The sequence below is a fragment of the Lepisosteus platostomus genome, chromosome 11 (genome assembly GCF_059453375.1).
Source record: "Lepisosteus platostomus isolate fLepPlt1 chromosome 11, fLepPlt1.hap1, whole genome shotgun sequence".
NCBI lineage: Eukaryota > Metazoa > Chordata > Actinopteri > Semionotiformes > Lepisosteidae > Lepisosteus > Lepisosteus platostomus.
This window is the reverse complement of record NC_142621.1, coordinates 48,281,654-48,305,288: the sequence shown is the minus strand read 5'-3', so window position 1 is coordinate 48,305,288 and position 23,635 is coordinate 48,281,654. Positions and strand designations below refer to the sequence as shown.

At 58.3% G+C, this 23,635-nt stretch overlaps 3 protein-coding genes across 8 annotated transcripts in view; 2 read left to right on the top strand and 1 right to left on the bottom strand.

The window, feature by feature from the left end:
- Window positions 1–926: 926 nt before the first annotated feature.
- scpep1 (serine carboxypeptidase 1) lies at window positions 927–8,729 on the bottom strand. Of its 3 annotated transcripts, XR_015925477.1 has the most exons (14): window positions 8,598–8,729; window positions 7,604–7,749; window positions 7,373–7,462; window positions 6,869–7,024; window positions 6,470–6,544; window positions 5,422–5,494; window positions 4,900–4,937; window positions 4,355–4,483; window positions 3,576–3,660; window positions 3,112–3,225; window positions 2,455–2,592; window positions 1,761–1,924; window positions 1,109–1,240; window positions 927–1,064 (listed from the first exon to the last, which is right to left on the bottom strand). XR_015925477.1 is itself a non-coding variant. In XM_088600203.1 (13 exons), exons 1-13 carry the CDS (start codon window positions 8,644–8,646, stop codon window positions 1,201–1,203), a joined length of 1,371 nt encoding a protein of 456 aa, XP_088456329.1. In that variant the 5' UTR covers window positions 8,647–8,729; the 3' UTR covers window positions 927–1,200. The 3 variants fall into 3 exon arrangements, 2 of the variants coding, with proteins under 2 accessions (XP_088456329.1, XP_088456330.1); XM_088600203.1 differs by having other exon boundaries at window positions 927–1,314; XM_088600204.1 differs by having other exon boundaries at window positions 927–1,240.
- An 826-nt stretch (window positions 8,730–9,555) lies between these two features.
- The window catches only part of LOC148652923 (rab11 family-interacting protein 4A-like), a 64,178-nt gene continuing 50,098 nt past the window's right edge, over window positions 9,556–23,635 (top strand). For 2 of the 4 annotated variants that reach the window (XR_015925471.1, XM_088600192.1), the window contains exon 1: window positions 21,595–22,003. Coding sequence is in view for 2 of the 4 variants with exons in the window: in XM_088600192.1 (XP_088456318.1) it covers window positions 21,851–22,003 (153 nt within the window). In the remaining 2 variants the exon portion in view is untranslated. Of the gene's footprint in view, window positions 9,578–21,594; window positions 22,004–23,635 lie in introns of those variants that run through there. The other 2 variants (XM_088600197.1, XM_088600193.1) reach the window with 2 other exon arrangements.
- Window positions 9,683–13,787, top strand: coil (coilin p80). The gene is made up of 7 exons (XM_088600201.1): window positions 9,683–10,057; window positions 10,437–11,556; window positions 11,929–12,018; window positions 12,379–12,426; window positions 12,643–12,712; window positions 13,322–13,413; window positions 13,534–13,787. The coding sequence occupies exons 1-7, from the start codon at window positions 9,807–9,809 to the stop codon at window positions 13,615–13,617; spliced, it is 1,755 nt and encodes a 584-aa protein (XP_088456327.1). The 5' UTR covers window positions 9,683–9,806; the 3' UTR covers window positions 13,618–13,787.

Sequence of the window (23,635 nt, the reverse complement as noted above, 5' to 3'; positions counted from 1 at the left end):
TAATATAGTTATGGTGACTGAGAAATGTACCTTCTACTCGTGCCTGTGTGTCTGCGTGTGTCCAGCGATGGGTTCTGGACCCTGTGCCTGGATAGTCTCTGACCCGCCTCAGCCCTGCACTGGAAGGAGCAATTAGAAAATGGATGGATGTACAGTCCCAGGGAAAACTAAAAACAGCAAGAAAACGCTGCCGAGACTTGAACAAGTGACACGCCTGACAAGTGACAGCCAGGGAAGCTGTTTGTGCCCGAGCCCTTGATATGTATTCATCCTGCCACTTCCGAGCTGCTTCTTCCACTGCAGAGGCTCAGGGGAGCCGGAGCCTATCCCAGCAAGCACTGGGCACGAGGCAGGATACCCCCGGGACACACACACACACTCACACCAGGGCCAATTTTCCCAGAAGCCAATAAACCCACCAGCATGTCTTTGGACTGTGGGAGGAAACTGGGGCACCTGGAGGAACAAGGAAAACCTGGGGAGAACATACAGACTCCACACAGACAGCTCTGGAGTTGAACTGCAGTTACCTAAAGCAGCACATTTCCGAACCACTTCCTCCAGTCCAGAGTCATGGAGGAGCTGGAGCCAGTGCCCGATTTCCCAGGAGGAGGGAAACACTAGTGACTGACGAAAAACGAGCTGAAACAACCTGCTTGCGATCGACTCCAGGAGCTCCAAATCAATAACTATCCGCTCTCTAGCAGCTAGTCTAGAAACTAAGGTATCGGAGTGATGGTCGCTCGACTCCGTCAGTCATGTGGTTCAGCATGAGAAGAGTTTAAAGTGCATCATGTCAGTCGACGTCATTCAACTGGCGTGTCCCCCTCCTTCTGCACGTATCAGAGTGAAAGTGCCCGGGGCCAGAACACCAAGAAAACAAGAGGCACAAGGCAGAGGACAACTGGACAGAAGATGAGATGAGATTTGTAAAAAAAACATCTTTTATTATCTTTACCAACAGTTTTAAAGCATTGTTCTGGAAATTAAAAAAAAACATTGTTTTTGGTACTTCCTCTTGACTCGCGAGCGCATTGAAACAGAGAAGGCAGCGGGAGTGGGAGGGGGTGGCGGTGGTCACAGTGGGAGGGGGTAGTGGTGGTCACAGTGGGTAGCAGTGGTCACGGTCAGTGGACATGATTGTCTCCGGCGATGGCCCCGTTGCCCTTGGCCCGGGTCACTCCTGCTGCGTCACCATCTTCAGCATCTCCAGGGCCATCCCGCCCTGGTCCGAAGGGATCTGAGAGAGAGGCGCGCAGTGAGACTGGGCCCGCGGTGCACCTCAAGTCTGACCAGGGGTGTCCAGTCGAGGTCCTGCAGGGCTTTAGTTCAGGTCAGCTGTTATTGACCTCTATCAGCTCACTATTGGCTTAACTGGACCAATTGAACAGCCTCTTGCAACCTGCTCTTCAGGTGGCTCTGCTTTAAAGAGGCCTAGAACAGCCTAGACAGGACCCCCCCTCTCCCCTGGCCACCCCTGAACTGACCCCTCACCTGCTGACCCCTGTGTTCTGTCTATTTAACTTAAGTTTGGTTTCCAGACGAGAAACCTTTCCAATGACCTTTTGTAATCTTTTGTGTGGGGATTATAGCCTGGTGAGTCTTCTTTAACGCGTGTTCAGTCAGAAAATGTTCAAGCTTGTTTTGTTTTGTCAGTCAATCATGATTTAAAAACAGTACAGCAATGTTAACGCCATGTTTAACTGTGGGCTGGGCAGCGGGGATTTTATCACACCATCAGGGTGTCCGTGCAGTGTTACCATGTGTCCGGCCTTGAGGATCCAGTAGAAAGCGAAGTTCTGGTAGGTCTTGTAGAAGGCTCCCGTCTGGCCATGGAAGGCGGGGTCATCCACAGCTGTCCATCTCATCTTACTAAATGCAGGAAGTCCCGCCCACTTCAGCCTCTTCACCCAGGCCTCCTGACCTGCCAGGAACACAGCACACAGCCCCGTCACTGGCACTCCACGACCTCACCCAGGGGCAGCTGCTGCCGCGGGCCACACCTCCTGTACGGGAAGCTACTGCTGTAGTGCCTGAGGTTAAGGGCTCATTACCAACAGGCTGGTTCTCAGTTCAAGCCCAGGCTGTGCCTCTGAGTCGGTGTGTCACCCTGAGCCAGTGACTGCAGGCAGGACCCACTCTCCGTGACACCCCTCCAGGGCACCACTGAACACCCCTGAACTGGTCATTCTCAGGGGAGAAACACCCAGGTCTCTGCAGCACCAGATTGTCTCCCTTGAAATAAACCAATTATTCTTCTGCCACTCATCCTCATGAGACAAGCTTGATCACACACCGTTTTGAAATGTAAAACAGGCAGAGGTGAAGGACTGTGGCGTTTCTATGCTGTCTGTGCTCCTGCTTGGACACCAGTGTTCTGGGCACTAATGACAGGCTCTTGTCTTGCTCCTGCTCCTCGGACCATCTGTGTGGTGTGCAAACTCAGGGCCATACCCATGGTGTCCACGATGAGGTCCAGCTGTCCATTGTAGACAGTCACATTGACCCCGGCTGCCAGAAGCTGGTCCACTATGTCCACCACTGGCTTCATGAAGTCCCCCTCCATGCTGACGAAGACGTCCGAGGCCTGACCTGGGGAGACAGGCACATGGGTATGTGTCCCTGCAGACTGGACCAGCGTGACCAGCATGACCTGTGACCACGTGCTGTGCAGGAAGCCCTGGGAGACACCTGTCCCACTGCAGGAGCCCACAGGAGAAACCACTGCTGCCCAGCCAGGATCCTGCAGGACCCTCAAGCCACGGCAGGCAGGGGTCCCCTCCTGTCCCACCAGTGCGCTGGGAGGTGGGTCTCTGCTGCGCCCCTCACCAGCCCGGACCCCTCTGACAGAGACGCAGCCCCTCAGTGCGCCCGTCTCTGCTGGTCCAGCTCACCGTCACGGTCACTACGGTCCACAGACGCTCACGCACTGTAATTCAGATCCCGAGCGATGGTCGTGTCGGGCAGGTCATTAGGGGATCAGGCGATCCCAAAGACCCTGTGGATCCCCCGCGTGGGGAAACAGGAGCAAACACACGAAAACAAACTGCAAAGATAGGGAAGGGAAGCGCAGAGCGAGACCGGGGGTCCCTCGGCTGACCTGGCACGTACCTCCCCAGGTGACCCTGCTGGGAATGATCTTGAGCTTGTCTCGGATGGGCCCGTTCATCAGCTGGCTGAGCGTCTGTCCGTGCAGCGGGCCGAGGCAGCGGCGCTGCAGGGAGACTGCGGGAGACAGCGGGAGCGGGGCTGAGCGGCCGGCGCGCGGAGGGAGAAGATCGGCGGCCGCCAAGAGCACGAGCGCACGACGGGTCTCGGGGATCTGACACCGCGGCGCCAGCGTCGGGCTGGAGTGTGTTTAAAGACACGTTAGGGTGCCATTGTCAGTCTTTGTGCCCACAGTGCCCAAGAGCAGCCCAGAGCTCTCCGTCAGGAATGAAGACCCCAGGGCGGGCAGAGGCTCCCCTGACTGCTGGAGGCGATCTGGGAGGAAGAGAGCCCCCCCTCAAGAGGAGCAAGGGCTCAACACGGCAGGAAACTCGGCACTCGGGAGAAAAAGAAAGGCTCGTTTTTACCACGGTATCCATTGTTTGCCACAGCCTTCCGTGCCTCATCGGGGTCCTGGGTCAGGATGTTGTAGAAGTTCACACCGTTGGTGTTCTGAAAGGGCAGGACAGGGTCCGAGTGACCGAGTGCTCCTGTCCACCGGGGCGGTCAGGACCGACTAGGGGCAGGGGCAGCGCTGGACCGAAACTGCCCCCAGGGTAGCCTGCCACAGCTCACAACTACGACTTAAATGGTGAATGGGTGCCTAATCTGACCCACAGCCCTGCCCGCCCAGTGGGCGACTCGCTAAGTGTGCTGGATCATGCCAGACCTCTTCCCTCCTGCTTGAAGAAAGCAGTTGTTCCACTGGGAGAGTGCCGTGTGAGCGTGGCCCGCCCCCCTGCTCCCAGAGTGCCGTGTGAGCGTGGCCCGCCCCCCTGCTCCCAGAGTGCCGTGTGAGCATGGCCCGCCCCCTGCTCCCAGAGTGCCGTGTGAGCATGGCCCGCCCCCTGCTCCCAGAGTGCCGTGTGAGCGTGGCCCGCCCCCCTGCTCCCAGAGTGCCGTGTGAGCACGGCCCGCGCCCCTGCTCCCAGAGTACCGTGTGAGCGTGGCCCGCCCCCCTGCTCCCAGAGTGCCGTGTGAGTGTGGCCCGCCCCCTGCTCCCAGAGTGCCGTGTGAGCGAGCGTGGCCCGCCCCCCTGCTCCCAGAGTGCCGTGTGAGCGAGCGTGGCCCGCCCCCCTTCTCCCAGAGTGCCGTGTGAGCACGGCCCGCCCCCCTGCTCCCAGAGTGCCGTGCAGTGACGGCTCACCTGCTCCACCACGGTCTCGGTGTTGGACCAGAGCTCGGTGGCCTTCTGGAAATCTCCCTGCTCCATCGCCTGCTTCACCGCCATCGCTGCTGCGTTGACCTCCTCCAGCCCGCGGTCGTCCAGCAGGGACTGGGGGGTCATGGGGAAAGGGTGAGAACCCGTCACACAGCTCTAGACAGGAGACTCTGAGCCCCCCGGAGCAATCCCTTTTCCCACTGCCCTGTGGACTGAGGAGCATCCGTAATCTAAGACTTTAACCAACACCGGAGCAGCCTGCTTGGCTGAACTTTTAATGCTTTAAAAGTGATATAATGAGCATTCTCCCCATTATTCAGACAACACACTTTTTAAAGTCGCAATCCTGGTGAGACTGCAGGTGTATTATGGTCTACAAGAGCAGACAAAATGTTATCGGAGGTAATGTAGCATCAGAAACACCATCAATTTCCATCACCCAGATTAAGCACCGGCGCTGTGCAGTCACACTGGGCTGAGAGATCAGCGTGTGAACGGGTCACACCAGACAGCGCTGCACTCTTACTCACTGTGCTGTACAGGTAGGGCCCCCAGGACAGAACCGAATCTAAAGAGAAAAAACAACAGTTTTTTTCATTTCACCACATTTCCAGGAGAGATACACGTGGACTTGTTTTAGCACTTCATTCTAGACGAGCCCAGACAAGCCCAGAAGAGCCCGAATCCCTTTCGCACCAGCGTCAAGTTACAGACAGGGAGCTTGGCTGGCCACTCAGTCCAGCTCAGCTCTCTCGGCTGCCAGTTTGCTAACCGGACCCTCAACCTCAAGCAGTTTCATCCTGCAGGACCCCAGGAATGTGGGTCCCATTGGGCTACAAGAAAATTTGTTCACCTCCTAATGCATTTCCTAACAGCCCTTCCTCGTTCTTTCTGCATCGTTGCGCTGAGAGGAGAGGAGCAGAGCGCTGCTAAAATTCTGCAGTCAATTATACACCGATCCCACTGGTAAATGGACACTGGTGCTCCTTTGAGCTCAGAGCCTCTTGAGGAGCAGTACAGAACACAGCAGTACAGCACAGATGTCGACGCACCTAGAGGAGAAATCCACGAGTCTCCAAGAGCAACTCCAGCAAATCTGCACTTGATCAGGCCCTTCTGCACAGCCTGCAATAGAGCACAGAGGGCACAGAGCACAGCAGGGTCAGAGGTCAGCCTCCCTCCATCCCTCCGGCTGCAAACTAGAGGAGAGCACGAGGCCCAGGCCGCGACCCCCCAAACCGCCTCCAGCCGCCTCTGCAGGCTCCCACACTCGGCCCGGCCGCTGAGCCGGCGCCGTGTCCCGAGAGGGGCGCAGGAAGACGGGGAGGTGTGCAGGGCTGCAGACGAGAGGAAATCCGCCAGTCCGCTATCCAGCCCCTCCCTCGGCAGACTCGGCCCCGACGGCCCCCCTGCGCAGAGCCCTCCAGCGCGGTTTCACGGGGAGGACGCTCTCTCAAGGAAACACTATTCCGCCCGCCTGCAGATCACCCAGATCTTCTTACTCCCCTCCACCAGACAAATTTCTCACGTTATTATTTACACACAGACAGCAAAGCGCTGATCCACCGCAGAGCCCAGACTGCTGACATCTCAGTTTCACTTCCCCTTCCTGCCCCGAGGTGCTGAGCACCGGGCAGAGCGTGCCAGGGCTGGCCACCTTCCCCGAAACACCCTGCAGGCTCCCCCAAACCCTGCACTCCCCAAATCCCCACACAGGCTCCCCAGACACCCTGCTCTCCCCAAAACCCCACACAGGCTCCCCCAAACCCTGCTCTCCCCAAATCCCCACACAGGCTCCCCAGACACCCTGCACTCCCCAAATCCCCACACAGGCTCCCCCAAACCCTGCACTCCCCAAATCCCCACACAGGCTCCCCAGACACCCTGCACTCCCCAAATCCCCACACAGGCTCCCCAGACACCCTGCACTCCCCAAATCCCCACACAGGCTCCCCAGACACCCTGCTCTCCCCAAAACCCCACACAGGCTCCCCCAAACCCTGCACTCCCCAAATCCCCACACAGGCTCCCCCAAACCCTGCACTCCCCAAATCCCCACACAGGCTCCCCAGAAACCCTGCACCCCATATCGGACAGTACCTCGTGCAGGCTCAGGGAAATAGCCGAAGCCATTTTGCCTCCGTAGGACTCGGAGAAGATGTAGAAGGGGACACTCTGCAAGAGAAGGAGAATGAGAGAGAGGAGAAGACTTTCAGCACAAGACTCCGAACGTGACGTTTCAAACTGCCCCAGGGCCTGAGCGAGGGGCTGAGAGAGGTAAGCATCTTCCACTTCATATGATAACAATAGCACTCTACACTGTATATTGCATTAGATAGTTTTCAGGCCTGAAAGAAGCACCTGTGTGACCTGGAATCTCTACTCGTAGCTTTAACTGTACTTTGATCAATCCTGCAACATGCGCAGACCACCTCCAACGAGGCAGATGCACTGATTTATGGCTGGCGTCTCCCAGGTGAGGGGCACCTGTGTTCTCACCTGGAACTCCGGCTGGGCCTTGAAGAAGGCGGTCAGCAGGACCATCATGTCGGAGGCCACGGTGGCCACGTCCCTGGCCAGGGCGCCCTCGCTGTCCGTGTAGCTGTAGCCCGTGCCCACGGGGTTATCCACAAACAGCACGCTGGCTGCCTGGACCTGCACACAGACACAGACACCGGGGGGCGCTATGTTATCCACCTCGGGCCCGCAGTCAGTCGGGGGGGGGGCTCTGTGTCAACTCAGCTCCCGGGAGCCATTTGAACTAGGAGCTCAAACTCATCTCCCTACTCCAGCGCTCAGAAGAACGTTTCTAATCACAGGACGCCCTTGACGTTTTAAAGCAGGCAGGCCAGGCCGCAACAGGGAAAAGTGCACCGCGGAGCGATGGACTTTGGCGCGGGTTCAGATGAGACCCTGGAAACGATGACAGTGCGCAGCAGGGGGGGCTAGTGAAGTGAAGTGAGCACGGATCCGCGCGCAGGCGTGCGCCAGACTGGTCTTTACCCAGGTGGTGTTCCTCGGCAGCAGGTCCCTGTCCAGAGGCCCGATCTCTTCGAAGTTCCCGAACCCGCAGCCAGATCCCCCAGGGCCGCCCTGTGGGGCAACAAGACCGCGAGAGCAGTAGAGCAGATGCCGCTAATGAGCCTGGCACACGGGGCGTACAGGAGCCCGTGCTCTGAGGGGACCCCAGTACCTTCACGCAGGGGTGTCTCTGGGGGTGGAGGCTCTGCTCACCTGCAGCCACATGACCAGAGGCAGCTGTGTGAAGTTCTTGGAGGGGTTGTTGGAGTAGTACAGCCACCAAAACATGTGCGCCCCGTCCCGCACGTCCACGTACCCCCAGCTCTCCCGACCCCCGCCCGGGGCCGGCGCCGCCCAGCCTGCGAGACAGGAAGAGTCCGACCGGTACCTTCAGTACCGCGCTGGATGGGGCCCACCGGCCCTCTGTTCAGAGTCGGGCCCCTGTGTGGCCTCAATCTCCACATCATTCATTTCGGTGCCGAGACCAGAAAGAGCTCACTGGCTAAACACACCTGTAACCTTGGAGGACTGCTGAAGATACTGCAGAGGAGGACAGGGACTCATCTCAGGCTACAAAGACAAGCTCTTTATGCAAATGATCATGCAAATCACTGAAAGAGCGACAGCGGACTTTTGGACCTCAGGCCGCGGCCGTGGGATATTTACCTATACAGTTCGGTCTCTAGATGTGCTTACACTCGACTCCAGGGCTCAGTTCCAATGGCGCGGCTTCCTGATCAGACAGTTTGAGCTCAAGTTTCAGGTAAGAGTTTCTTCCTCTCTCGGAGAGCCAAAGCAAACAAAGGATTTTCCTGACCTGGGCTACCTTTGAGCACCAGAACTGTCTCTAAGCTGCGGGAAAGCCTTTATTTCCCTGCGATCTGAACCGAGCTAGTGCGCTCACGCTGCGGGGCAGAACCCGGGCTCACGCGAACCGTCAGCTGATCGCTCTTCTGCGGCACCGATCACCTATCAAAAAGGAGCCCAGAACGACCAGCTTCCCCGCCCGTCTGCGTTTTTCTCTTCAAACTCGTGTTCAAAACTATAAAGAGATCCATTTTTAAGTTTCCCCGTTAACCCCCCCCCACAAAAGATCCGGCGTCAAAATAAAAACCGAAAGTAACACCGTGCAACAGCTCGACTCAGGGAATAAATCTAGAATAACAATAAAAACCGACAATAAGTGTGTTGGTATTAACGCTCAGACCTGCAAGAACAGCGAAGCACAGGAGCAGAGCACTCTTCAGGACCTCCATCCTCGCACAGTCATATGACTTTCCCCGTCAGCTGATTCCTGGCGCCTCGTCTCACCAGACACCGCAGAGATCGCGGGGGCGCTAGATGGGCTCTGCTGGAATCTCCGCCATGACGCGCTGCGCCATCTTGGGAGGGGAGAACGGGAGGAATCCGGCAGCTCGAGGAAAAGCTCACAGCGGCTCTTTGGACCCCCTCCTTGTCGTCATGGGGTACAGCACCTCACTCGAGGTACAACAGCAGCGTCTGCAGCGGGGACTCGAACCCACAGCCTGTCAGTCTATAGACACTACTTCAGGGATATTTATTTCAAGGGCAGTGTGCAAGAGGATGGAACAACTTTCAAATTCTCCTGCCTCTCGTTTCCAGCACTAGGTGTGACAGTAGCGCGGGTGCAGACTACTCTATATGTAAACCGCAGAGGGCAGCTTAGCAATGCTCACGGCACACAGGTAAAAATAAACCCTAAAGTACCCGCCTGCTATATCGCAGGGGCTGTGCTGCAGTCACGTGTTATCACCTCGTACTCTATCAGGTATTACAAGCAAAATGATTAAGATAATAAAATTAAATTAATAAGATATATGTTTTTATTTGAATTACTATAAAACACAGTTTTTTTCTGGCTCAGCCCTTAAAAGTGTGCGTACAGCTCAACGCATGTACTCTAAGGCCAGTAATACCTGTGAAACCCCGGCGTCCAAATTTCCCATTGGCCTTACCAATCATGGCCTCCTAATAACCCCCCTCTATGAATTGGCTACATCACTCTGCTCTCCTCCCCACTGAGAGCTGGTGTGTGGGGAGCGTTCTGGTGCACTATGGCTGCCGTCGCATCATCCAGGTGGATGCTGCACATTGGTGGTGGTGGAGGGGATCCCCATTACCTGTAAAGAGCTTTGAGTGGAGGGTCCAGAAAAGCGCTATATAAGTGTAAGCAATTATTATTATTATTATTATTATTATTACCACTATTCCCATCCCAGCACGAACTGCTTTAAACACCTGGTAGAAATGGTCTTTGAGGTCAGTGGGGCGCAGCTCGCCTCCGGTCCTCCAGGTGGCGCTGTCGGATCCAGCGTATTAAAGCGGCTGCCGCTCTTTCTCTCGCGAGTCGATTCCCCCGGAAGGAGCTGGGAGGGGGGAGGCTGTAGTAAACATCATGGCCGCCCCCACGGTCAACGCGGTGCGGGTCCGGCTGTACTTCGATTACCCGCCCCCGGCCGTGGCGGACTGCCGCATGTGCTGGCTGCTGGTGGACCTGAACCAGTGCCGGGTGGTGGCCGACCTGGCCAGCATCATCAGGGACCGGTTCGACTTCAGCCGCAGGACGGTGCTCAACCTCTCCATGCAGGACTGCTACCTGCCGCCCACGGAGAGCATCCATGTCATCCGCGACAACGACAGCGTCAGGTGGGCGCCTGCCGGCTGGAAGCATTTCTTTTAATTCTGTAGAAATGTGAAAAGTGCTAAAGCAAGATAACATTTGTTAGATGTAAAAAAAATACTTTGGTTGTATAATTAACTTCATTATCTCTGGCAGTTAATTTTTTTTTTCTGATTGTGTCTTTTTTCTCTTGTATTGGTTTCTGCTCCTCTAGTTGAACTTGTAAATTCTTCATACATTTAATATATTTTTTTTAAAAAACGTAAAATGATCAGTCCAGTCTCTCGGCCGATGAGAGCTCGTCATTTTGCCCCTGCCTGCCCTCGCGTGTGTTCTGTGAGACGGGGGTTCCTGCGTGGCCCTGAGCAGACCTCTTGACTTCACCTCCACTGTGCCCCCCCACAGGGTGAAGGTGGAGAAGGTGGCGGACGCGAACGGGTTCGACTGCGGCGGGGCCAGCGAGGAAGACTCCTGCAGGGAGATCGCCACCCGCAGGGCGAAGAGGAGGAGGAAGGACAGCGAGGCCGGCGAGCTGCAGGCCCAGGAGGACCTGGACAAGCCCACGAGGAGGAGGAGGAGGAAGGACAGCGAGGCCGGCGAGCTGCAGGCCCAGGAGGACCTGGACAAGCCCACGAGGAGGAGGAGGAGGAAGGACAGCGAGGCCGGCGAGCTGCAGGCCCAGGAGGACCTGGACAAGCCCACGAGGAGGAGGAGGAGGAGGAAGGACAGCGAGGCCGGCGAGCTGCAGGCCCAGGAGGACCTGGACAAGCCCACGAGGAGGAGGAGGAGGAAGGACAGTGAGGCCGGCGAGCTGCAGGCCCAGGAGGACCTGGACAAGCGCAGGAGGAAGAAGAAGAAGAAGAAAGAGAAGAAGGGGAGACAGCCGTCCGCTGAGCCGGCGCCGGGGCCGGTCCCCCAGGAGAGCGGGGCTGCTGCCGCCTCGGGGGAGAGGAAAGGGGGGGTCAGACCAGGTCCCCCCACCTCCTCGGACAGCAGCAGCGACGAGGAGCCCCGCTCCAGCAGTGCGAGCGCCAAAACCAGCTCCGCCGCCCAGCAGGGCGACCGAGCCCAGAGTGGGCCGAGCAGCTCGGTCCCGGGCGGGAGGGCAGCGGCCGGCCGGCGCCCCTCGGACTCTCCCGGGAGCACGGGGCCCGGTCCGGAGAGGGGGTCCCCCGAGCGGGCCGGGGAGGCCCCTGTCCCCCGGGCCAGGGCGGAGAGCTCCAGCTCGGACAGCAGCAGTGGGGACGAGCCGCTCATCAGGCCCCCGGGTCTCAGGGGAGGTGACGCGGACCGGGCCCCCCGGGGTGTCGCAGGGGCCGCCCGGGGCTTGGGCAGGGGTCCTGCGCCAGGGGCCGGGGGGGTGAGGGGCCGGGGGGACGGCAGGTTCCCCTGGAGGGGGCTTGGACCCAGGGGGGGCCGCGGGAGGGCGAGAGCAGGGCCCAGGAACCACGTGTACTACAACTACAACGGGGGTGAGCAGCGGCGTGACGGCGACGCCCTGACGAACTCGTCTGTGGTGCTGCAGGTGAGTCTGCACGCCGGGCGTCAGGACCCGGACTGGGTCTGGAAGCCCAGTCCGGTCGTGTTGCGCAGGGAGGAAGGGTGGAGCTGTCGTGGGGAGGTAGGGAATGTGATTTTGTCGCGCACGCCTCCTCTCCAGCTGTGACAGCTGACTAGCCCTGCTGTGATTAGGAGCTACAGTCCCAGCAGGAGCTTGGTGAGGTGGGAGAAGACTGGACTGTGTTGCACACAGCTGTGTGTGAAGTGACCGAGGGGCAGGGAGGGGTCAGTCTCTGGAGATCGAGCAGAGCCGGATGAGCACTGCAGGGCTGGGGGTTGAATCCTGGTCCCGAGTCGATCCTGGGGAGTCACTCCGATGGGCTGTTGTGCTTTGCAGAACCCTGCTGCCGATGCCCCCAAGAGAGACTACAGTCTGCTGCCCCTGCTGGCCGCCCCTCCTGCTGTCGGACAGCTGATTGCCTTTAAGGTAAGACGGGGTTTAAAAATAAACTACATTTTAGTGGGTTGCCTTTTTCAAATTGGGGAATTGTTGATCCTCAAGAAAATGGGTCACTTCTGGATCCGGATGGCCGGGTCTATTCTCGTTCGAGTGGGGAATGAATTTGAGTAGTACGTTTTGAGGTTGAGAGTTGTGGGGAGAAACCTATCAGCCTAATCAGTTAGTGTTCATTATCTTCTCGCTCTGTGTACAAAGGTCAGAGGTTTCGGTTTAACCAGCTTTTAATTTTCCCTCCAAAGAGAGGTTTAAGACATGGCTCTGTGCAGAATGTACAGCCTCAGTGACACCTCCTGCTCCTCTCCCTCTCTCCATCTCCTTGAAACGCAGTTGCTGGAGCTGACTGAAAACTACTCGCCGGAGGTCTCCGACTACAAGGCAAGTCCCTGTTCTTGATGCAGGGCTTTAAGAGGAAGGTGGTGGGGTCCACATGCTGGTCTGGGGAGAGCGGTTCTGCGATTGAGCTCAGATGCTCCTGCCTGTGGTTATGGAAATTGTACAGAACCCCTGAAATCTGAGCTTAACGTCTCGACGGTCCCAGTTTCTAACCGTCTGCTCATCCTGCCATCTTCCTGCCTGTCCTTGCCCCCTCAGGAGGGGAGGATCGTCGGGTTCGACCAGAGCACCAGGCAGCTGGAGCTGGAGCTGCTGTCGTCCGCCCCAGGTACCGCGTGACTGAGCTGGGACAGCCCGCTCCAGCAGAACCGATCCTGGGCTTTCTCTTTCAGGTTCCTCTGGGGAGGTGCGAGACGGACATGGGCCGGGGAACCTGCAGTGTTACAACACTAGAACAGGAAGTGAAGACGGGGTCTGAGCGCTGCAGTCTTGGGGGGGGGGGGGGGCTCTTGAAGGGTCTCGGGTTGAAAACTGATTTTCCTCCTGAGGCTTTGCATTGTGCTTCAGCTGGCTGAGAGGAGCGAAGGACTGGAATTTGTACTGTGGGGCTGCAGTCTGATCATTGTCGGGTGCCGTTGTCCTGAGGAAACGGAGAAGTGGATCTGTGCCTATTTATCGTCATGCCTCCGTTAGTTGAAGTTTAGGTGGCAGGTGGTGCTACGTGCTAGAGCCAACAGCTGTGAACATCTGGAGTGGCTCAGTTGCGTGCAGTACAAGCAGCCTGCCGGAGTTGGGGGGCCTGGGGATTTGCACTGGGGGTGCAGACAGGTTTGGTTAGTCCTCCCCCACTCCTCGCCAGAACCTGTTCTCCTAAAGCTGCCGTCTCGTTGGCGGTTGAGCTGTTTGGGTTTTAACCGGTGTCACCCTGGCTTCCCAGCAGCCCCAGCCGAGCCGGGGAAGTTCGATCTGGTGTACCACACGCCCGACGGCGCCGAGATCGTGGAGTACGCCGTCTCGCGGGGCTCTAAGGTAACCGCCGGTGTTATGGCCGCGTGATCATGGCAGGAGGGAGGGGGGGCGGGGGGCGCATGGGGGCGGGGGTCCCCCCTGTGGGCGTGCCGCGTGACTGAGCCCTGCGGTGTCTTGCAGCTGACGGAGCGCTGGGACTCTCTGCTGGAGCCGCGGCTGATCGTGGACGGCGCAGAGGGAGGCCCGGCCGGCGCCGCAGACTGACCAGGAGTCCGGGCCGCGACGCCGCTCGCCTCGAGGAAACTCCCTTTTAGGACTTTTTTTTTAAATACTGTGAACTGGTTTATAGCGGCTCTTACTGCAATAAGAGTGCTTTTTTGTATAAAGTTACAATTGAGCAAGTTTTAGTTAATAAATGTTCCTTTTCAAAGCTATCCTGTAGCAGCTGGGCTCCTGGTGGCCGTGTCTCGGCAAGGCGGGGTGTAGTTCCCCTTTCCTGCCAGCAGGGGGCGCTTTGGGGAGCGTTTGTGCTAAAAGCGGAGTGAGGGCTGTAAAGAACAGGCAGGCTGCAGGAAACAAAGCGAAAGCAGTGGGAGGTCTGCGCCCGAGCCCTGTGTGTGCTCGGCTCCGGTAGGACAGGACAGGACTGGCCTGCAGTGCTGATGCTACACTGGGGCCAGAATGAGCTCAGTTCGTGTTATGGGGTCCCTGTGCTACCAGGGGCTTGTACTGGGGCCTGGGTGCTTTGCTGTGTGACCGTGTGTGTGTGTGGGGGGGTTTGGGCTGTTCTAATGTCTCTGCGGCTCGCGGGCAGCCGGTAGTTGCCCTGGTGCTGTCCTGTTCCTCTCCCCTCCCGCTGTTCTGCGCGTAGCGCTGCGCTCAGACTCAGTTGCACCACCGGACTCCTTCGTTCACTCTGATCCCTCTGCAGGCCGCTATTCCCTCCGTTTTTGTGTGGATAGAGGGGTCTCCCCGCCTGCTCCCGGGGAGCCCCACGCCTGCCCGTTCTCACCCCGACCGCTGGAGAAGCCGGTGCAGTGGAAGTGTTTTTTCTTTCCCCCTGCTGGGTATGAAACTAGTTCAAGGGCCGGCTGGGTGTTAGGGCTGTGGGCAGGACGGGGGAGGTTCAAGACGCTCTGGGCGGGGGGGCCTTCACACTCCCGGTCTTCGGCGCAGCCTGAAACCCTGAAGCAGCATCGCAAACACGGGGAACATGCTCCGCCTTCACAACCCGGCTGTGTGGCTGCTCCCGGGGGGGGCGTGGTTGTGGAGGAGAGAGTCAGGAGAATGGGGGTGTGTGGGGGTACAGGGTGGAGGTGAGAGGTGTGTGTGTGGGGGTACAGGGTGGAGGTGAGAGGTGTGTGTGTGTGTGGGGGTACAGGGTGGAGGTGAGAGGTGTGTGTGTGTGTGGGGGTACAGGGTGGAGGTGAGAGGTGTGTGTGTGTGTGGGGGTACAGGGTGGAGGTGAGAGGTGTGTGTGTGTGGGGGTACAGGGTGGAGGTGAGAGGTGTGTGTGTGTGGGGGTACAGGGTGGAGGTGAGAGGTGTGTGTGTGGGGGTACAGGGTGGAGGTGAGAGGTGTGTGTGTGTGGGGGTACAGGGTGGAGGTGAGAGGTGTGTGTGTGGGGGTACAGGGTGGAGGTGAGAGGTGTGTGTGTGTGGGGGTACAGGGTGGAGGTGAGGTGTGTGTGTGTGGGGGTACAGGGTGGAGGTGAGAGGTGTGTGTGTGGGGGTACAGGGTGGAGGTGAGAGGTGTGTGTGTGTGTGGGGGTACAGGGTGGAGGTGAGAGGTGTGTGTGTGGGGGTGCAGTGTGGAGGTGAGAGGTGTGTGGGGGTACAGGGTGGAGGTGAGAGGTGTGTGTGTGTGGGGGTACAGGGTGGAGGTGAGAGGTGTGTGTGTGGGGGTACAGGGTGGAGGTGAGAGGTGTGTGTGTGGGGGTGCAGGGTGGAGGTGAGAGGTGTGTGTGTGGGGGTACAGGGTGGAGGTGAGAGGTGTGTGTGTGTGGGGGTGCAGTGTGGAGGTGAGAGGTGTGTGTGTGGGGGTACAGGGTGGAGGTGAGAGGTGTGTGTGTGTGGGGGTACAGGGTGGAGGTGAGAGGTGTGTGTGTGGGGGTACAGGGTGGAGGTGAGAGGTGTGTGGGGGTACAGGGTGGAGGTGAGAGGTGTGTGTGTGTGGGGGTACAGGGTGGAGGTGAGAGGTGTGTGTGTGGGGGTACAGGGTGGAGGTGAGAGGTGTGTGTGTGTGTGGGGGTGCAGTGTGGAGGTGAGAGGTGTGTGTGTGGGGGTACAGGGTGGAGGTGAGAGGTGTGTGTGTGTGGGGGTACAGGGTGGAGGTGAGAGGTGTGTGTGTGTGGGTGCAGTGTGGAGGTGAGAGGTGTGTGTGTGGGGGTACAGGGTGGAGGTGAGAGGTGTGTGTGTGTGGGGGTACAGGGTGGAGGTGAGAGGTGTGTGTGTGGGGGTACAGGGTGGAGGTGAGAGGTGTGTGTGTGTGGGGGTGCAGTGTGGAGGTGAGAGGTGTGTGTGTGGGGGTACAGGGTGGAGGTGAGAGGTGTGTGTGTGTGGGGGTACAGGGTGGAGGTGAGAGGTGTGTGTGTGGGGGTACAGGGTGGAGGTGAGAGGTGTGTGGGGGTACAGGGTGGAGGTGAGAGGTGTGTGGGGGTACAGGGTGGAGGTGAGAGGTGTGTGTGTGTGGGGGTACAGGGTGGAGGTGAGAGGTGTGTGTGTGGGGGTACAGGGTGGAGGTGAGAGGTGTGTGTGTGTGTGGGGGTGCAGTGTGGAGGTGAGAGGTGTGTGTGTGGGGGTACAGGGTGGAGGTGAGAGGTGTGTGTGTGTGGGGGTACAGGGTGGAGGTGAGAGGTGTGTGTGTGGGGGTACAGGGTGGAGGTGAGAGGTGTGTGTGTGGGGGTACAGGGTGGAGGTGAGAGGTGTGTGTGTGTGGGGGTGCAGGGTGGAGGTGAGAGGTGTGTGTGTGGGGGTGCAGGGTGGAGGTGAGAGGTGTGTGTGTGGGGGTACAGGGTGGAGGTGAGAGGTGTGTGTGTGTGGGGGTACAGGGTGGAGGTGAGAGGTGTGTGTGTGTGGGGGTACAGGGTGGAGGTGAGAGGTGTGTGTGTGGGGGTACAGGGTGGAGGTGAGAGGTGTGTGTGTGGGGGTACAGGGTGGAGGTGAGAGGTGTGTGTGTGGGGGTACAGGGTGGAGGTGAGAGGTGTGTGTGTGTGGGGGTGCAGTGTGGAGGTGAGAGGTGTGTGTGTGGGGGTACAGGGTGGAGGTGAGAGGTGTGTGTGTGGGGGTACAGGGTGGAGGTGAGAGGTGTGTGTGTGGGGGTGCAGGGTGGAGGTGAGAGGTGTGTGTGTGGGGGTACAGGGTGGAGGTGAGAGGTGTGGGGGTGCAGGGTGGAGGTGAGAGGTGTGTGTGTGGGGGTACAGGGTGGAGGTGAGAGGTGTGTGTGTGTGTGGGGGTGCAGTGTGGAGGTGAGAGGTGTGTGTGTGTGTGGGGGTACAGGGTGGAGGTGAGAGGTGTGTGTGTGGGGGTACAGGGTGGAGGTGAGAGGTGTGTGTGTGGGGGTACAGGGTGGAGGTGAGAGGTGTGTGTGTGTGTGGGTGCAGGGTGGAGGTGAGAGGTGTGTGTGTGTGGGGGTACAGGGTGGAGGTGAGAGGTGTGTGTGTGGGGGTGCAGTGTGGAGGTGAGAGGTGTGTGTGTGTGGGGGTACAGGGTGGAGGTGAGAGGTGTGTGTGTGGGGGTACAGGGTGGAGGTGAGAGGTGTGTGTGTGTGTGGGGGTACAGGGTGGAGGTGAGAGGTGTGTGTGTGGGGGTGCAGTGTGGAGGTGAGAGGTGTGTGTGTGTGTGGGGGTGCAGTGTGGAGGTGAGAGGTGTGTGTGTGTGGGGGTACAGGGTGGAGGTGAGAGGTGTGTGTGTGGGGGTGCAGTGTGGAGGTGAGAGGTGTGTGTGTGGGGGTACAGGGTGGAGGTGAGAGGTGTGTGTGTGTGTGGGGGTGCAGTGTGGAGGTGAGAGGTGTGTGTGTGTGGGGGTGCAGTGTGGAGGTGAGAGGTGTGTGTGTGGGGGTACAGGGTGGAGGTGAGAGGTGTGTGTGTGTGTGGGGGTGCAGTGTGGAGGTGAGAGGTGTGTGTGTGGGGGTACAGGGTGGAGGTGAGAGGTGTGTGTGTGTGTGGGGGTACAGGGTGGAGGTGAGAGGTGTGTGTGTGTGTGGGGGTACAGGGTGGAGGTGAGAGGTGTGTGTGTGGGGGTGCAGGGTGGAGGTGAGAGGTGTGTGTGTGTGTGGGGGTGCAGGGTGGAGGTGAGAGGTGTGTGTGTGTGTGGGGGTGCAGTGTGGAGGTGAGAGGTGTGTGTGTGGGGGTACAGGGTGGAGGTGAGAGGTGTGTGTGTGTGTGGGGGTGCAGTGTGGAGGTGAGAGGTGTGTGTGTGGGGGTGCAGTGGGGAGGTGAGAGGTGTGTGTGTGGGGGTGCAGTGTGGAGGTGAGAGGTGTGTGTGTGGGGGTACAGGGTGGAGGTGAGAGGTGTGTGGGGGTACAGGGTGGAGGTGAGAGGTGTGTGGGGGTACAGGGTGGAGGTGAGAGGTGTGTGTGTGGGGGTGCAGGGTGGAGGTGAGAGGTGTGTGTGTGTGGGGGTGCAGGGTGGAGGTGAGAGGTGTGTGTGTGTGGGGGTGCAGGGTGGAGGTGAGAGGTGTGTGTGTGTGGGTACAGGGTGGAGGTGAGAGGTGTGTGGGGGTACAGGGTGGAGGTGAGAGGTGTGTGTGTGGGGGTACAGGGTGGAGGTGAGAGGTGTGTGTGTGGGGGTACAGGGTGGAGGTGAGAGGTGTGTGTGTGTGGGGGTGCAGGGTGGAGGTGAGAGGTGTGTGTGTGGGGGTGCAGGGTGGAGGTGAGAGGTGTGTGTGTGGGGGTACAGGGTGGAGGTGAGAGGTGTGTGTGTGTGGGGGTACAGGGTGGAGGTGAGAGGTGTGTGTGTGGGGGTACAGGGTGGAGGTGAGAGGTGTGTGTGTGGGGGTACAGGGTGGAGGTGAGAGGTGTGTGTGTGGGGGTACAGGGTGGAGGTGAGAGGTGTGTGGGGGTGCAGGGTGGAGGTGAGAGGTGTGTGTGTGTGGGGGTGCAGGGTGGAGGTGAGAGGTGTGTGTGTGGGGGTACAGGGTGGAGGTGAGAGGTGTGTGTGTGTGGGGGTACAGGGTGGAGGTGAGAGGTGTGTGTGTGTGGGGGTACAGGGTGGAGGTGAGAGGTGTGTGTGTGGGGGTACAGGGTGGAGGTGAGAGGTGTGTGTGTGGGGGTACAGGGTGGAGGTGAGAGGTGTGTGTGTGGGGGTACAGGGTGGAGGTGAGAGGTGTGTGTGTGTGGGGGTGCAGTGTGGAGGTGAGAGGTGTGTGTGTGTGGGGGTACAGGGTGGAGGTGAGAGGTGTGTGTGTGGGGGTACAGGGTGGAGGTGAGAGGTGTGTGTGTGGGGGTGCAGGGTGGAGGTGAGAGGTGTGTGTGTGGGGGTACAGGGTGGAGGTGAGAGGTGTGGGGGTGCAGGGTGGAGGTGAGAGGTGTGTGTGTGGGGGTACAGGGTGGAGGTGAGAGGTGTGTGTGTGTGTGGGGGTGCAGTGTGGAGGTGAGAGGTGTGTGTGTGTGTGGGGGTACAGGGTGGAGGTGAGAGGTGTGTGTGTGGGGGTACAGGGTGGAGGTGAGAGGTGTGTGTGTGGGGGTACAGGGTGGAGGTGAGAGGTGTGTGTGTGGGGGTACAGGGTGGAGGTGAGAGGTGTGTGTGTGTGTGGGTGCAGGGTGGAGGTGAGAGGTGTGTGTGTGTGGGGGTACAGGGTGGAGGTGAGAGGTGTGTGTGTGGGGGTGCAGTGTGGAGGTGAGAGGTGTGTGTGTGTGGGGGTACAGGGTGGAGGTGAGAGGTGTGTGTGTGGGGGTACAGGGTGGAGGTGAGAGGTGTGTGTGTGTGTGGGGGTACAGGGTGGAGGTGAGAGGTGTGTGTGTGGGGGTGCAGTGTGGAGGTGAGAGGTGTGTGTGTGTGGGGGTACAGGGTGGAGGTGAGAGGTGTGTGTGTGGGGGTGCAGTGTGGAGGTGAGAGGTGTGTGTGTGGGGGTACAGGGTGGAGGTGAGAGGTGTGTGTGTGTGTGGGGGTGCAGGGTGGAGGTGAGAGGTGTGTGTGTGTGTGGGGGTGCAGTGTGGAGGTGAGAGGTGTGTGTGTGTGGGGGTGCAGTGTGGAGGTGAGAGGTGTGTGTGTGGGGGTACAGGGTGGAGGTGAGAGGTGTGTGTGTGTGTGGGGGTGCAGTGTGGAGGTGAGAGGTGTGTGTGTGGGGGTACAGGGTGGAGGTGAGAGGTGTGTGTGTGTGTGGGGGTACAGGGTGGAGGTGAGAGGTGTGTGTGTGTGTGGGGGTACAGGGTGGAGGTGAGAGGTGTGTGTGTGGGGGTGCAGGGTGGAGGTGAGAGGTGTGTGTGTGTGTGGGGGTGCAGTGTGGAGGTGAGAGGTGTGTGTGTGTGTGGGGGTACAGGGTGGAGGTGAGAGGTGTGTGTGTGGGGGTACAGGGTGGAGGTGAGAGGTGTGTGTGTGTGTGGGGGTGCAGTGTGGAGGTGAGAGGTGTGTGTGTGTGGGGGTGCAGTGTGGAGGTGAGAGGTGTGTGTGTGTGTGGGGGTGCAGTGTGGAGGTGAGAGGTGTGTGTGTGTGGGGGTACAGGGTGGAGGTGAGAGGTGTGTGGGGGTACAGGGTGGAGGTGAGAGGTGTGTGGGGGTACAGGGTGGAGGTGAGAGGTGTGTGTGTGGGGGTGCAGTGTGGAGGTGAGAGGTGTGTGTGTGGGGGTGCAGGGTGGAGGTGAGAGGTGTGTGTGTGTGGGGGTGCAGGGTGGAGGTGAGAGGTGTGTGTGTGTGGGTACAGGGTGGAGGTGAGAGGTGTGTGGGGGTACAGGGTGGAGGTGAGAGGTGTGTGTGTGGGGGTACAGGGTGGAGGTGAGAGGTGTGTGTGTGGGGGTACAGGGTGGAGGTGAGAGGTGTGTGTGTGTGTGGGGGTGCAGGGTGGAGGTGAGAGGTGTGTGTGTGTGGGTGCAGTGTGGAGGTGAGAGGTGTGTGTGTGGGGGTGCAGTGGGGAGGTGAGAGGTGTGTGTGTGGGGGTACAGGGTGGAGGTGAGAGGTGTGTGCGGGTACAGTGTGGAGGAGAGAGGCAGGAGACCGGGCTGTGTGTGTGGGGGTACAGTGTGAAGGTGAGAGGTGTGTGGGGGTACAGTGTGGAGGAGAGAGGCAGGAGACCGGGCTGTGTGTGTGTGGGGGTACAGTGTGAAGGTGAGAGGTGTGTGGGGGTACAGTGTGGAGGACAGCCGGGGCTCCCGCCTCATGTTTCAGCCGCTAATGGAAACACTCGCTGCTCTGATGCGCCGACCGCACGCTTGCTGAGCCTTAAATCATGAAAGTTCAGTGCTTCTTTCTGGCTTGCTGGCCTTCTGCGTTGCAATAAAAAGGAAAGATCACGCTGTGGAGGCGAGTCCTGGCGCGGGGTTAGTCCTGGGTCCAGTTTTTTTTTTCCGTGAGATGTAACTAAAACACCCCCGCGCGCACACACGCACAAATAATTGAAAGACCAGGCGTGAATTTCTGTTCTAATAGACAATGCAAAAATGGGATCTGTCAAACACCGCGATCTTAACTCCAGCAAAATCAGGTTTAATTTGTTTTTTTTGTGTGGTCGATGTAACCAGCTTTTACCGGGACCGAACTGAAGTCCGGCAATCGGCTGCTACTGCCACACGCAGCTGGTCCAGCAGGGATGGACAGGTCAGTGTGTCCAGTCGGAGGTCTGGCCTTGAAGGGCAGCTTTCGCCTGTCCGTCCTGGAGAGATTTGTACGTCTCGCAAGTTTGCTGCATAAACCATCTTGCAGAACGTGTGAGGACTGAGTTACAGTCCACTATACACTAGAGATATTCTTTTGTTCAGCGTGGGCAGCTTGCAAGGGCGTCGCCTGGAGGGGACAGCAGCAGGTCCTGGGTGTGGACTTCCGGTCTGTCCGCGTCCCCTCTCGGCAGGACGCGCCGCAGGTCGAGGTTTGGCCAAATTCGCGCGTTTCGGAGGAAAGTCGCACCTGAGCTCTTCGGCTCTTCAGGTGAGCGCACAGCCGGGTCAGTCTGGGAGAGTACGGGAACACAAACACAGTCCTGATTCCGAATACACCCCCCACCACCCCAGAAACCGACTCGACGTGACGTTTTTGGGTTTTTTTTTTGGGGGGGGGGGGTGTTTGTTTTTTTTTGGAAGCGTTCCATCAGTCTCAGTCTCCGTCTCCCCGCCCAGCGCCTCAGCCCTCGTCCCTCCCCGCTCCCTCCCTCCCTCTCCCCGCCGCCAGCGGAGCTCCCCGGCCCGGTGAGGCTGTGATGTCACAGCCGGGCTGCTTTCCAGCGGAGTCGAGGAGGAGGACGGTCATGGTGCCGGCAGCTCGGGTCCTGCCGCCGGCTTCCCGCTAGACCCCCCCAGTGCCGGCGACCCGGCGCCCCGGGATCCGGGAGAAAGCCCCCCGTTTCTGGAGGATGGACGGGCAGGGCAGCGCCGAGCAGGAGCAGCTGCTGCGCTTCTTGAAGAAGCTGAAGGAGGTGTTCGACGTCTGCGACCAGGATGCAGCCGGATATATTCGGGTCGAGCATTTCGTTCACCTGGGCTTACAGTTCGGGCAGGGAGACGAGGTGAGGCGCCTCGCCAGGGGCAGGGAACAAACCGACAGCAAATGTACGCTTCGGATGCGTTTTATTTTTCAATTGCACATCCTTGTTTTCCCAAGAAAACAGCCGACGTCACACTCCATCAATAATGTACGGAATAGTGAGGGGTTATTGCCAGCCGGTTGTGGGGGCGAACAGAAAAACCTTATTATATCAGGATGTATACAAAAAAACACGGGGAATTGTGAAATCTGAGACCGAGGTCGTCGGCCTGTTTTGAGCGGGGCTGAAATGTTTTGATTCTTGTTATTGACTGACGTCTCTCAAGTTCATTCGCGGACGCTTTGTCTAGGAACTTCGGTTGGAAATATTACACTTTTTAAAATAAATAACGGTGTTATTTATTTTGTGTAGCCTGTAGTACAGGTGTAGATTTAGCGACTTCACTCTGTTTAACTGAAAATCTATACATACACAGGGTTATAAATAATTCAAACCAGGGTAAGGACATTCCCTAAGGTGTTTCTGTTTGCATGCCTAGTCTTGCGGTCGTTTTTTTTCTTGTAATGGTCTATATAGGTCTATATTTATGTATTTATTTATCGATTCCTTTAATATTGTAACTGGGCTCCACGCCGGGGCGGAGATCGCCCACCGGTTGCCATGGATACAGACCCGCTGCCCGCAAGGCTGCGTGGAGCGCGCACGGGATCTCGTGCCTGGTGCCTCGCGCCTCGCGCCTCCTTGCTCTGGCAGCGCGTGGCGTCGCGCGGTCTTCGGTGACGACAAGCATCCGTCTCCCCTGATCTGAGAGTGTTGTGAATCCGGAATAAAAGTCCTTGAGAATCGGGAGTATTGCAGCCCTCCAAGATCAAGGGTAGAGCGCCGTGCTGTTTAAGGCTTTGTGGTCACTGGCAATCAATATTGCAACATGCAGAAACTAGACCTGTCTGCCGTTATGACATGCTGCATTAATCATATGTTTATTTTTCATTAATATATGTAGTATGAGTATTTCCAGTATTTTACATAGAAATTTCAGAAGGTGTAGTGGCATGCTCTGTATAGATGGATGTAACATAAGCCGTACTGAAATGGGTTACAATCTCAGGGGTTGGGGGGTGTTTTTCATCATAAACACCATTGTGATCAATCAGCCCACATTACTGTCACAAAGAGACTAACCTGTGGTGTTGGTTCCACATTGACTGATAGATGATCTTCTCCTTTGTTGTTCACTTTGCTACCCCGACAGCTGAATGCATGTCAAGGAGAGGGGATGAGCAGTGAGTCTGGACAGAAGCTGCTCTCTGTTATATATGCACTCCCTTCCCCTGACCTGGTGTGTTGATTTCCAGTTCCGAAACGAAGGAAAAAACTCCACTTTTACAGCAGTTGCTTTAAGTGGATTCTCAAGGATTTACTGCACTTCAGCTGTTCTGAGCTCTGCTTGGCCACGATGCCAGGGCTTGGCCACACCCCTCTCTGCTTCGCCATGGTGCCAGGGCTTGGCCACGCCCCTCTCTGCTTCGCCATGGTGCCAGGGCTTGACCACGCCCCTCTCTGCTTCGCCATGGTGCCATGGCTTGGCCACGCCCCTCTCTGCTTCCCCATGGTGCCAGGGCTTGGCCACGCCCCTCTCTGCTTCCCCATGGT